The 13,845-nt window shown below is 42.4% G+C and overlaps 1 protein-coding gene across 1 annotated transcript in view; it reads left to right on the top strand.

The window, feature by feature from the left end:
* Window positions 1-13,845, top strand: part of PARG (poly(ADP-ribose) glycohydrolase) — a 114,748-nt gene that overhangs the window by 58,393 nt on the left and 42,510 nt on the right. The window contains exon 11 of the mRNA XM_015414006.1: window positions 3,647-3,804. Coding sequence (XP_015269492.1) covers window positions 3,647-3,804 — 158 coding nt within the window. The remainder of the gene's footprint in view (window positions 1-3,646; window positions 3,805-13,845) is intronic.

The following is a 13,845-nucleotide window of genomic DNA, read 5'->3' as shown; positions in this document are numbered from 1 at the left end:
CCCTTCCTTTTGGCATAGCCCCCCCCCCCCCTCAAAAATAAAAAATAGAATGGCGTGTGATAAAATTATGCATAGTTCTGTGCTGGCAGACATTAGTAGGAAAATGGACTTAAATAGAATATGTTAGGGTTTTTTAAACTTTCCTGGCAGCAGTAAATTTTTAAATATAATAGTAGCAAAAGCAGTGTGTATTTTAGGCAGTTTTGTTGCCATGCTGTCTTCTGCTTTCAGGGGAATAAAAAATAAATGAACACATTCCTGTAGACCATTATTTGGACTTGTAGCAGCTGCCCTTTAAAATGTACTATGGTAGTTTGCATGTTCTATCTAAAATGCAGCTTAGGAAAATTTAATACAGGGCTTCTTTTAAGTTCTTTTCATCTAATTAGTATAGAAACAATTTATCCTTGCAAAACAAAAGCATGAGTTGATAGCAGTGTTCCCTCTAAGCTGTGCGTGTGAGCAGCCGCTCATTGACACAGGAAGCCCCCGCTCAGCAGCACTCTGGAGCCACACGGGGTCTCGCCCTGTCCGTGGCCCATTTTAAGATTACAGCAGTTATATTCTGCTCAGGGTGTGAACCACTCCGCTCAGTACAGGGGGGGGGAATTAGAGGGAACATCGGTGGATGGATGATTGGCTAGAGCAGATTTTTAAAAAGTAAAGGGCTTGGGTTGCCAACTCTGAGTTGAAAAATTCCTAGAGTTTTGGAGGTAGAGTCTGGGGAGGGCAGGATTTGGGGAGGGGCGGCACCTCAGCAGGGTGTAATACCGTGGAGTGCACCCTCCAAAGCAGCCATATTCTTTAAGGGAACTGATCTCTGAAGTCTGGAGATCAGTTGTAATTCTGGGAGATCCCCAGGCCCAACCTGGAGGATGGCAACCCTGTTGAGCATTATGAGCTATTTATTTGCAGAATTTGTATCCCACCCTTCTGCCTTTGCAAGGGCCACCAAAGGTGGCTAACGATTTAAAACGTACATGATAAAATCATAAATAAATGGTCCTGTGAAGATTAATACAGGGCTGCTTGCAACTAAGGGAGGGGCAGGCCATTTCAGGAGCATGTATAACAATCAAATTAGTAATCAGATTTGTGAAACAGAATAGCTATTTTTAAAAAATCTTCCAGGCCGTCATTGTGTACACCCTAGAAATGGGAAGGCCTTTCTCAGTGGTCGTTGATTTGTGAAAGTAGGGGGGGGCCTGTGCCAGTGAATGCACGTACATCACAAGAGATGTGTTACCTGTTAACAGGTTTTATGGAGGATTTTGGAATGCATGGTCTGACCTTCAGAAGCAGTGCTACTGCACTGACTGGTGGTGACCTGCGCTAATTGCTCCTGCATCCAAAGGTCACTACCGAGTCCAAGCCTTGGTCCATTAAAGTTAATATTGTCTATCCAGATGGGCAGCGCCATTCCAGGGTCTCAGACTGAGGTCTTTCAAACCACCTACTGCCAGATCCTTTAAGTGGAGATGCTGGGAATTGAACTTGGGACCTTCTGCATGCCAAGCAGATGCTCAAGCATTGAGCCACAGCCTCGTCTACTCTGCAGATAGAATTCTAGAGCAACTGAATGGGTCCTTAGATATATAAAACTGAAGCCCAGGGGCACCTTTAAAGTCTATCAACATTTATTCCAGCATGAGCTTTCATGAGTCAGAGCTCACGTCTTCAGATGCCATGTAGAGGAAACCACATCACAGCATTGTGCTAAAGGCTTACTCGGGTGCTGTATAATCTTAGGGCAAGTTCTTGTGCATCCTTTTCACTGGCAGGATTGAAATCTTTACATTTCTCTTAAAAGGTAAAGTTAAAAGGTTTCCCTTGCTCGAAAGCCAGTCGAATCCGACTCTAGGGTTGTGGTGCTCATCTCCATTTCAAAGCCGAAGAGCCAGCACTGTCCGAAGATGTTTCCGTGGTCATGTGGCCGGCATGACTAGACGCCAAGGCGCACGGAATGCTGTTACCTTCCCACCGAAGTGGTACCTATTTATCTACTTGCAATTTCTTGCTTTTGAACTGCTAGGTTGGCAGGAGCTAGAACTAGAGATGGGAGCTCACTCCATCATGTGGCACCCGGGTCTCGAACTGCTGAACTACTGACCTTCCACAGCCTGCAGTTCAGCGTCTTAACCACTTGAGCCACCGCAGCTCCTACATTTCTCTTAGACATGTGTTTAATGCTTGTCTTTGGTTGGAATGTATGGTCCACACAGCAGAGATGACCCTAGATTTCTGGATCAGTTTAATGCAAGCCGTTTGAGTAGATGATGCCCGGAATGTATGGTCCACACAGCAGAGATGACTCTGCAAGCCAGATCCTAGATTTCTGGATCAGTTTGATGTAAGCCGTTTGAGTAGATGATGCCCTTTGACCCAGGGTAATCTGCATCCCCAAAACTGCCCTTTGGCTATAAAGACTTGTGTTGGAAGGGGAAACACTGGGGTGTAGTAATTAGAAGTGTTAGATAGGACCTGGACCTGGGTTCACATTGCCACTCAGCTCACTAGGCGGTCTTGTCCAGCCACACACTCCCAACCCGCACAGAATTGTTGTGAGGATAAAATGAGGAAGCAGAGCGATTGATACATAACCCCAAGCTCCTTGGAGGAAAAGTGGGATAAAATGCACAGATAAAATTTTTCTCTGTTTAAACGCCCCGCACAGAATTGTTGTGAGGATAAAATGGGGAAGCAGAGCGATTGATACATAACCCCTTGGAGGAAGAGTGGGATAAGATGCACAGATAAAAATTTTCTCTGTTTAAACGTTAATGGAAGCCAGGGAAACTTCTTGAATACTCAGGAATTCAGAAATCTATCCTTTAGCACTGAATGAAATAAGAAAGATTGGCAAATGTATAGACAAACCTCAAGGATTTTTCAGCAACTGTGAACGTGTCCGATGCTGATTTGCTTATAGATCCTTAATCGTTTTCAAGCAACTGCACAAAGAGGCTTAATCTTGGATGGAGTCCTGTGTTATTTCATGTTCAGTGCATGCTTTTTACAAATAAAGATAGTAAGTTAACACCAGGTATTGGAAGCTCTTCATAAAATTACCGATAGTGTTCTTTTCAGTGAAACTTCCTATGGATTTTGTTGAAGTTTGGGTTTTTTTAAATTGTCTGTGCCCTTATATATTTGAAAGCATTAAAGTCAGGAATTGTTCAGTTATTCTTTTACAGTGGTATTGCTTGGTGTGTTGCCATGCGTTCTTGTTTTGCAGCTGTTAAGATGTGATTGCAATAATTGCCCATTTTCTCTAATCTGTATGACAGCGAGACTGCAAAATACAGCTGTTGGCAATCTCTTGATGTTTCATTTTTACTCCACTGTTGCTTGTATTCCATCTGTTCCTCCTATAGACACTTCTATTTTGTTCGAGGTAGTGATGCTTTGTTCGCCATTCTTTTTTGTTATTGATTAGAAATCTGCAGTTTATCAAACAAGACTCTTCCCAATCATCTTGGATAAACAGCTCTTGACTTTAATGGTGCAGCTGATTTAACAACCCCTCCCAGTGGCGCTAAATTACTTCTTCTCTAAATTAGTAAATGTAATTTTGTGCTCCTTGTTTGGTTGGGGTTTTTTTTTATGGAATCGCTAAACTAATTACATCTTTCTGCCCTTTTGCTAGCCAATACCTCTGCTGAAACAAAAAATGAACCACTCCATCACGATGTCACAAGAGCAGACAGCTAGTTTGCTTGCAAATGCCTTCTTCTGCACTTTTCCACGACGTAATGCCAAGATGAAATCAGAATATTCAAGCTATCCAGATATTAACTTCAACAGGTATGGTGGCAAATCTAAGCAGAAGATGCTCTCAGGGGTGTATTAATGTAATGGAGAAGCTTGTTGGTCAGAATTAAATCACTAATTCACTTGGTGGGCTCCTAAAATCTCATTAAAAACAGGAAATGATGCAAATCACATTATTTCAGAAGCACCCATTACTAGAGTTTGGAAAATATCAGAAGCAAAGTAGATTTGTGTTTATATATGGACTTGTTAGGGAGCTAATAAAACTAGCAGAACCATACGTTGGTGAAGACATACTTTTTTATTCGCTGTCCATTTGTTTTCCATTTAGTCATTGTGGGACCCTTCAATTCTACCAGTGGCCCCTTCCTTCAAATACCATTTCCCCTGTTCTCTTTCACTTATTTTCTGGAGCTTCCTGTGGCCAAAGAAAAAGTTCACTAGTTACATTGATGACACTGATTGAAATGTGAGAGCAAGTATTCATATCTATGAGTGCACGTATCCATATATGTGTTGTGGAACACATGCATACTGTCACAGTCATTTCCGTCTCCATTTAATAAATCCTGGGTAGCTTATGCCAGGCCAGTGCCTGTCAAAAGGAAGCAATACTGGGTGAGGTGGACCCATGGTCAGACTCTGTGGAGCACAGCTTTATAGTTGGATGCCATTCATTGGATTCTTGAGATTCAGTATCTTGAGTTTCATTACAGGTATGAAGCTTGAATATTTTTGTTCAGCTCTTCTAGATGTACATAAAATGTTGTGGTACAGAAACTCTTGGTTCCGGTTCACTAGAATATTAGAAGGAGACGTATATTGTAGTCTTTGGACTACATAGTGGACAGAAGAATTTCCATCCACAGAAGCAGGACCTCCTCACCTTCCCCACAACCTGCTGCTGCACAAAATGCCCCACAGAATGCTGCTTCTGGGGGACGCCTGGGAATAGTTTGGAGGGGAAATCAGAGGTTTACAGCAAAGGGCAGAACCACAAAGATCGTCTGTGCGTTGCATGGGTGGAAATTTTATATACCAGATCAAACTCCGTGTTTGCAACAGACACACTTACTTGGAAACAAAGGGAGCAATTTTGAAACTCATGCATTCTTGTTTGGGGTTCTTCCTGCATGTCCAAGGACACACAAAGATAATTTGCTAGAAGACTGAACACCTAGAACTCTCTAGAAACAAGGGCTGGTTTTTCTGTACAGGACAATGTTTGCCTAACATAATAAAGCCAAAGATGAACATGTTTAAGTCCCACAGAAACTTCTAGGTTGGAGAATTTAGCCTGTTCTCCATTTGAAGATCAGTACAATTTGTACCAGCACCCTAAGCAGAGTTAGACCTTTCAAAGTCTAAGGACTTCTGTGGATTTAGAAGGGATCAACTCTGTTTAGGAACACACTGTTAGTTGCTTAATTTTAGCTAGATTGTGTCCTAAACAGTGTTCCCTCTAAGCTGAGTTAGTGTGAGCTAGCTCACAGTTTTTTAGCCTCCAGCTCACAGATTTTTGTCTTCGCTCAGGAAGGATGGCTCCAGAGCAAACTAATTTATGCAGTGGCCAAATTGCTCGCTCACAACTTTAATGACAGTAGCTTACAAAATAGAATTTTGGTTCACAAAACTCCACAGCTTATAGGGAGCATTGGTCCTAAATATCCATTCACTTAGGATGGCAGAGTCAGGAGTATTGTAATTTGCTGGAATTATATATTGTATTTGATGGTGGCTCATTCTGGATAATTGGGAGCTTCCTGGGCCCACCATCCTACATCCCGTTCTCAGAATAGCCCTTCGGCAACAGTGTTTGACCAGGAGTTAAACATACAACTTATTTTTTAACAGAATTTTTATATTTTCCTTTCTGAAATGCATTTCTTTCATCCTGCCAAAATCTCCACGAAAAATAAGTTCTGTGTTTTCTTTAAGGGTTCATGTGTTGCTTTTAATGCTACAAATTGTGTATTGAAACTCAGGTAAGCAAACATTTCTTAGTTACTTATTCTATTTGTTTGCTTAATTACCTAGAGTTTAAAGAAAGTGACACATGTACTTGTAACAGGGATATAGCTTGTTGTAAATGGAGTAGAAATGGAGTAGAACTGTGCCTCCTTTTTAGCTGGTTTGGAGTCTTTTGCTTTGGGGGTAGGGACTGAAAAGATGATAAATGCAAAACGAAATTTTAGGATTCATCTGTTGCTTAAAGTGAGTGGTTCTGTGCTGTGGTGCTTCCAACTTCCCCTAGGATTTTGGATTCCTCATTGGTAAGGTTCACAGACCCCCACTTGGGGGCAGGGGATCCCCCACTCTGGGGCCATTCCCCCTGGTGTCGATCAGCTGGCCAGCGGGGGGACTTACTGGCAGCAAACTGAGGCCTAGGTCTCTGTTGCCGGTGCTGTCACTTCTGACACACACCAGAAATGACATCATCATGTAAGAGACATGGGGATGCTCTGGTGTTTGGGGAAAACTGTATGGTAAAAACAGCTTTTACTGCAGAGTTTTTGCCCAAATCCCAGAGCATTCCCACATCACCAGCAACGTGATGACATCAGTTCTGGTGCACGCTGGAAGTGACGTCACTGGCAACAGAGGCCTAGGCCTCAGTTTGGTATTGGTAAGTTCTCTCACCCCACCCCATTCATTTGGGTTTATTTCTAGAATTCCCTCCCATTTCTTAATACCGGGCCACTGAACACTTTATACAGGTAACGGGCTAGTATGTGGCAACACCTTCCCAATTTTTGTCATGTTCAAAACAACATCCATTCCTCTTGGCTAATGGAACACCATAGAGTACCATTTTTGCTCCAGCAGATAGTTCCAAACAGAGGCTGAAGAGCTTGTAGAGCAGTGGAGTAATCTAAGGTGTATGTCATGGGAGGATAAAATAGTGTGGTTGAAAATTACTAATAAACATTCTGCACATACTGTAGTTCAATGGTAGAGCATCTTCTTGGCATGCAGAAGGTCCCAGGTTCAATCCCTGCCATCCCCAATTCAAAGGATCAGGTAGTAGGTGATGCAAAAGACCTCTGAATAATCAGAATCAAAATATTTCCACATTGAAAGAGGAATAAACATACTCCCATGTGAATCATTAGATGTGGGCCTTTTGGTGGCATAGTAAGCCTCTGGTTCTTGTAGTTAAATTGAACTTGGTACGGGTAGCAAGTAATGAAAATTCTCAGAAAATGCTTCTGGTTTATTGGTCCAGCTCTGTTGGCTCTCCATGAGCGGAACGCAAAGAAAAGCCACATCAGTGCAGAAAGTTTTCTACATTCTAGGATTTCAATAAACCATCACTTGTAAGCACAAAAAATTACATGAGCCATCTCCTCTGCATGTATCTGTAGCCTTTTGCAACTCACCCCCCCCCAAATGTCTTAGAAAATTAGATTTAGCACCTTTCTAAACTCTTAAACCTTTCAGAAAGTATTTTTTTCATGTTGTGTCAAGGGCTTGGCTGTTTTGGGTAATAAAATGAAAATGACACATTCAATATGTACATATTAAATAGAACAGTGACAGTGTTTGCCATTTTAAAATTTGACAAGACCGTCAATCTGATTTGTCAAAACAAGAGGTTCTTGGTACAAAAGGTTGAGAACACACTGTCTTTTATTTTCTGTAAAACTTACCAAGTACACCGTTGCTTGGAATGCTTACATGCTGATGACAGCGAGCTATTACAGAGTTTTAGAAATCCAGCTGACAGTATTACTGGAAATGTTTGTGTTCTGGAAAATACTTAGGATCAGTGGCCCCTCTAAGCTGTGGAGTCCTGTGAGCAAAAATTCTACTTTGTGAGCCACTGGCATTTAAAGTTGTGAGCGAGCGATTTGGCTGCTGCCTAAATTAGTTTGCTCTGGAGCCACCCTTCCTGATCTAAGACAAAAATGTGTGAGCCAGATGCTTAAAAAATTGTGAGTTGCGCCCATCACCTTGTGTTAGAATCCCAAAGATGTTGTGACGTCCTTGCTATTTGGTGAGACTGTTTTTCCTTTATATATATAAACTCGGTAGTTTTCTGTGTATATAAACTCGGTAGTTTTCTGCTGCCACCAGGAATTAAAATTCCAATTCTCTCTCTTTTTGGTAGTATGACCCAGGGTCTGGGCACTTCAGAGGACTATGTGGCCCTGAGGAAGGACTGTACTGATTTCTGGGATATGTTTAAACAAAAATTGAGCGACTATATCATGTACTGCAGCCATCTCCAACCATTTATAAAGGACCAAAATTCCCACCTTTGTTGTGAAAGGCTGAGGCCACGCCTTTGAGACTGAGCCATATTTCAGCTTCGTAAATACAGTCAACGTTCACACTTTTTTTTTTTTTTTAAGAATCTCTTTTTGGTTATTAATTTTCTTCTCCCAGAGCACAGTTCTGAATTGAAGTTTGTACACAAAAGCACGCTTGACGTATAAAGAAAAGCACCAGAATAGCATCAACAAAAGGAAATTCTTCACGCAGAGAGTGATTAAAATGTGGAATTTACTGTCAGGGGATGCAGTGATGGCCACCAGAACAGACAGCTTTACAAGGGGATTAGATAGATTCATGGAGGATAGGTCTATGAGTGGCTACAAGACATGGTGGGTACAGGGGGTCCCTTAGGTAGGCTGGTCCCTGTTCAAAGGCAATCAGCCTCTGTATCCCAGTACCAGGAGGTAACATCAGGGGAAGGTTTCAGCCTCTGTGCCCTGTTGCTGGCCCTGTAAAGGAACTGGTTGGCAACTGTGCGAGACAGGATGCTGGACTAGATGGATCACTCGTCTGATCCAGCAGGGCTCTTTTTATGATCTTAACTCTCCTGTAACTCCAGGCATCCCCAAGCAAGGTTTGTGGATTTTTTTATTTTTTTTAAATGTAGATGGGGAAATGTACACTAGTTAAGATATATGTGCCTTTTATGGGAGTAGTTTTAAGAAAGGAAATGGTAATGCTGCATATTATGTTTATACAGGGGAGTGGAAATCTGATTTAGCTGTAACGTAATTCTCTCTTACCATAAACATCAATTTGGTAACATTAAATGAGAATTCTCTGTGGAGTAAATTTTTTCCTCTATTTGAAGTAACCTGATTAGGGAATAGGGTTTCATATTTATAAAAGCTGACTCTGGATACCTCCTACACACGTTGGCTTCAAACACCTGTTTTCAGGAGCCAGCGTGGTCCAGTGGAAAGACTTAAAAATTGGATCAAGGATCCATCTCTGGCATGTATTCCATGAGTTGGTCACCCCTGGAAGGGGGGGGGGGATTGTGTTCTTCCTTGCAGACTATTGCTGTAGCATATGAAAGCAGGATATTTCCAATATAAGTGGGCTTTGTAACTCTCCAAGGCTTAACCCACATATAGATGGATAAGATCAGCTTTGTAATTAGGATGGTTTCCTATGAGCACATGCTGCGCGCCTCCCCATTTATATGGGCCTGCGTCATGCGCGTACTCAGATGAAGCATACTGGGGCAAGTGATGCTCTCTCATCTTGGTGCTTGGGGGGGTCAACAGTGGGATGGCTTCTGGTGTCCTGGCCCCACTGGTGGACCTCCTGATGGCTCCTGGTATTTCTGGCCACTGTGTGATACAGAGTGTTGGGCTGGATGGGCCTTTGGCCTGATCCAACATTGGCATCTCTTATGTTCTTATGTTCTAAGCACAGTGTGCCAGAAACAGTTGAAACCCTTGGTGAAGAAGGAAGTTTTCTTATGGTCTGTTGCTGGCAATGCTCCCTCTAAGCTGTGGAATCTTGTGAGCAAAAATTCTACTTTGTGAGCTACTGGCATTAAAGTTGTGAGCGAGTGATTTGGCTACTGCATAAATTAATTTGCTCTGGAGCCGTCTTTCCTGACCCAAGACAAAAATCTGTGAGCTGGAGGCTAAAAAATTGTGAGCTAGCTCACACTAACTCAGCTTAGAGGGAACACTGGTTGCTGGCTGTATGTTTAATTCTGCTGTTTCTTAACTGTAATAAATTATTGATTGGTTGGTTGATGGTCTGCTGTTAGCACCAAGGACATATGGGTGCACGTGAGAACAACTGCGCATTGCACAGGCTGTTACATGTTGGGCAAGCTCCTCAAAGTATCTCCCTTTAAATGAAAAGAATGGGGTATTTCTGAGTTGAAGGTGATGTTACACTTGACATTTGTCTGCCTGCAATAAATATGGAAAGCTATTGCCCGTGAGGTTAAATGGTTGAGGTGTGTTCCTTAAGACTGATGCCATGGGAATCCAAAATCTCTAAGCTACTTTCTATGCAAATAGAGAAATTGAAGCTCGTTTACTTAATTAACTAGAAAAAACTTGCAGCCACAAATCAAGGGTTTGTTTCCACAGTGCTTAATGTGTGACGTTGTTGGAAGCTGCTTGGAGCTTTTCTCATCAGAAAGAATAGCAACTGCTTAGATAATGGGAGAATTCTCATATTTGTGACTTATGTCAGAACAAGATATCTCCAAGAGCTTGCAAGAAGCATCTCGTTCCCCTCCTGCACTAAGTCCTGTTCTCTTTCCTGAAATCACCCATAACCTTTCTCCTTTTCCTGATTCCTTCTCTCCTTCCTACCCACCAGCCACCATACTTTTATCTGCTCTCTTGTCTTAAGTTTAGCCTCCTTCCCTCCCCCTGGCAGCCTCTTATTGGGAAAACTCTGACTGAATTTCATAGTGCCCCCTACTAGGACAGGCCCAGTTGTATGATACTAGCCAGAACCAGTTGGGCAGTACCAGCCAGTCTGGGCAGAGGCCAGTTGTGCAGTGGGGAACCTGCAAGGATTTGCAGGGTGCACTTCCCCTCCCTTCCTCTGCACACTATTTCCTCTTTCCCTCTTCCTGGCAGCTCCCATATGCTCAACTTTCCCTGCTTCCTTCCCGCTTTCTAACCAACTTACTTTTTATCTGCTTTCCACCTTGAACTATAATTGTTATTTGGCGGTGGAAAGTGCTGTCAAGTCACAGCCAACTTTTCAAGGCAAGAGATTGCCATTGCCTGCCTCTGCATCACAAACCTGGACTTCCTTTTTGGTTTCCCATCCAAATACCGTGGCTGACCCTGCCTAGCTTCTGAGATCTCTCAAGATCAGGTTAGCCTAGGTTATCCCCGTTGGGGCATTATTTAATTACTTCATCTTTGTCCATAATGGGGACTCAAAGCAGCTTCCATCTTCTCCATTTTATCCTTGCAGCAACCTTATGACTAGCAGTGTTCCCTCTAAGTTCCAGTGTTGTGAGCAAAAATTCTACCTTGTGAGCGAAAAAAGCTACTAGCGCTAAAGTTGTGAGCGAGTCTACATTTGACTATTGCATACATTATTTTAGGAGATTATTTCTTCTAAACTCCTTTTTGATAAACAGACTCCAAACTCCTTTTTGATAAGCAGAAACGCAGCAGCATTTTTTTTTGTTCATGGAAGGGAAAGGGGCTCTAACTTGCTTAACTTATGGAATTCACTGCCACAGGAGGTGGCGGCGGCTACAAGCATGGACAGCTTCATGAGGGAATTAGATAAACATATGAAGTAGAGGTTCATCAGTGGCTATTAGCCACAAGGTATAGATAGGAACTCTCAGTCTGGGGCAAGTGATGCTCTGTATTCTTGGTGCTTGGGTGGGGGCAACAGTGGGAGGGCTTCTAGTGTCCTGGCCCCACTGCTGGACCTCCTGATGGCAGAGTGTTGGACTGGATGGGCCATTGGCCTGATCCAGCATTGGCTTCTCTTATGTTCTTAAGGGGGTAATAAAGGGGCAAAATATATTCCCCCAAATGTTTTACATGTACCTGGCAGGCTGCTGCCCCCCCCCCCCATTGGTCAGCGATTCAAGACTCCTGAATAGACATTTCTCATAACAGCCAGCGTGGCAATCACAGAGAGGTCCTTCAGTAGAGGGAAAAAAACCTAGTACGTAGGTCTCACTCCATTTTTTGCACTACAATCTTCTCCATTAGAATTCCTTTAACAAATGTTACATTTCAAACGTCACATCATCAGTATTACAACTGGATTTACAGAACTTAAATACCGTAGCAAAGTACAGGTATCAGGCTAGTATAACTGTATAAATATGTACAATTTGATTATAATTGCTGCTGCATGTATTCAAATACTAGAAGCTTGGAAATTCTTGAAGGATTATAGCAAAGGTCAACTGTACAAAATTTGGCATTTGTCTCTCATAAATTGAAGTGGCCGCTTGACAGGACCTCTTGCAGTAGGTGAAAGTGGCTTACTGGAAGGAAATATGCAATTGCAGACAATTTATTAATTACTACAGTGGAAATCTGGGTTTGCTGAGTTTTGTCTTTGATTTACACAGCTCGATAATTGGATGAGTTTTGAACCATCAGATTGCGTCTCTTGGCTTCTTTAATTCATAAATTACTTGATTTCCAATTTGGAAATTGCTTTGAGGACTGGTTAGTGGGTTGACAGTGTGGGAGAATGTATTTTAAAATGTTTCTGTTCATGATGGCTAGACTAGCACCCTATTCTGGATGACTCTAGTCAGGCCTGATTCAGATATAGGCATGCAATTAATAAGTCCTAGGCATCTAATTAGCTTTCCTATATCAGATCTTTTAACTCCTGGCTGGAGGTACACCTCAGTAATATTTCCGTTTCATTAAGGACATAATACACAAGTAGTACCATTAAAGAATCTGTTTCCATTTTAAGCTTTTATTAAAACATCACTCACTCACCCTGACCTGGATGACTCCAGTTAGTCCAATCTTGTCAGATATTCAAGTACTTGAAAGGCAGTCATATAGAGGATGGCGTGGAGTTGTTTTCTGTTACCCCAGAAGGTCGGCCCAGAACCAACGGGTTGAAATTAAATCAAAAGAGTTTTTGACTAAATATTAGGAAGAACTTCCGCAGTGGAACAGGCTTCCTCCGGAGGTGGTGGGCTCTCCTTCTTTGGAGGTTTTCAAACAGAGGCTAGATGGCCATCTGACAGCAATGCTGATTTTGTGAACTTAGGCAAGTTATGAGAGGGAGGGCAGGAAAGGTTGCATCAGTGCTTAGTTCTTGTGGCCCTTTCTTATGTGCTCAGGGAAATGCTGATCGCCACTTTGGGGTCAGGAGGCAATTTTTCTCCAGGCCAGTTTGGCCAGGGATTCTGGAGGGTTTGGGGTTTTTTGGCCATCTTCTGGGCGTGGAGCAGGGTTTGTGGGGGGGAGGTATTTGTGAATTCCCTGCACTGTGCATGGGGTTGTACTAGATGACCCCGGAGGTCCCTTCCAACTCTTTGATTCTGTTATTTTAAGCTGAGCAAGGTCGGCCATGGATAATACTTGGATGGGAGAGCACCAAGGAATTCCAGGGTCACAAGGCAATGCAACCCACCTCTGAATGTCTGTTGCCTTGAAAACCCTAGAGGATCGCCATAGATCAGTTGTGAATTCACGGCACTTTACACACACATTAAAAAACCCCAATTTATTTCATTCTTAACATTGACTGAATCAACAGAAGCTGAGCGGTAGTTTTCTGGGGTAGACGATCCCAGGGGGGTGGAAGGAAGGAAAGGTGAAGACGGAACAGGTAAAGGTAACTTATCTGGTGGGCCTCAAAGAGAGCAGAATGCAGGGAAAAGGAGGATGCTACAGGGGCTTTCAGGAAAGGGAATTTTTTAGGAAATACTGTGGGGAAATGAGATGTCCTGCTTAAGTCTGTGTGGGTCCCTAATTTGTATATATAGTATGTTCATCAATACATTTTTTTTAGATTCTTTGTGGGTGGTATTTGCAGCTATGCTAACAAATCCACCGTTTGAAATGCTGCTTTTGAATAATCTGTCATTTCTTTTTTATGGAAAAAATGGTAACAATCTGATTCATGTGACATTGAAACATAGTAAGAGAACATGCAGCCCAATTCCAGGCATATTTACTCTGTCCAGTGAGGCATACTTCCAGGAAATATGCATAATGATTGTACCCAGAGTTACTTACTTGCAACTTTTCAGCACGATCCAATTAAAATAAAACTCTTTAAGATTATTGTTGAGCCTTCGGGGAGGCCGGGATATAAATCCAAAAATAAATAAATAAATTA

The sequence above is a fragment of the Gekko japonicus genome, unplaced genomic scaffold (assembly GCF_001447785.1).
Source record: "Gekko japonicus isolate JY-2015 unplaced genomic scaffold, Gekko_japonicus_V1.1 scaffold2395, whole genome shotgun sequence".
In the NCBI taxonomy this organism is placed as follows: Eukaryota; Metazoa; Chordata; class Lepidosauria; order Squamata; family Gekkonidae; genus Gekko; species Gekko japonicus.
The sequence above is the reverse complement of the archived record's forward strand: the minus strand, read 5'-3'. Positions and strand labels throughout refer to the sequence as shown.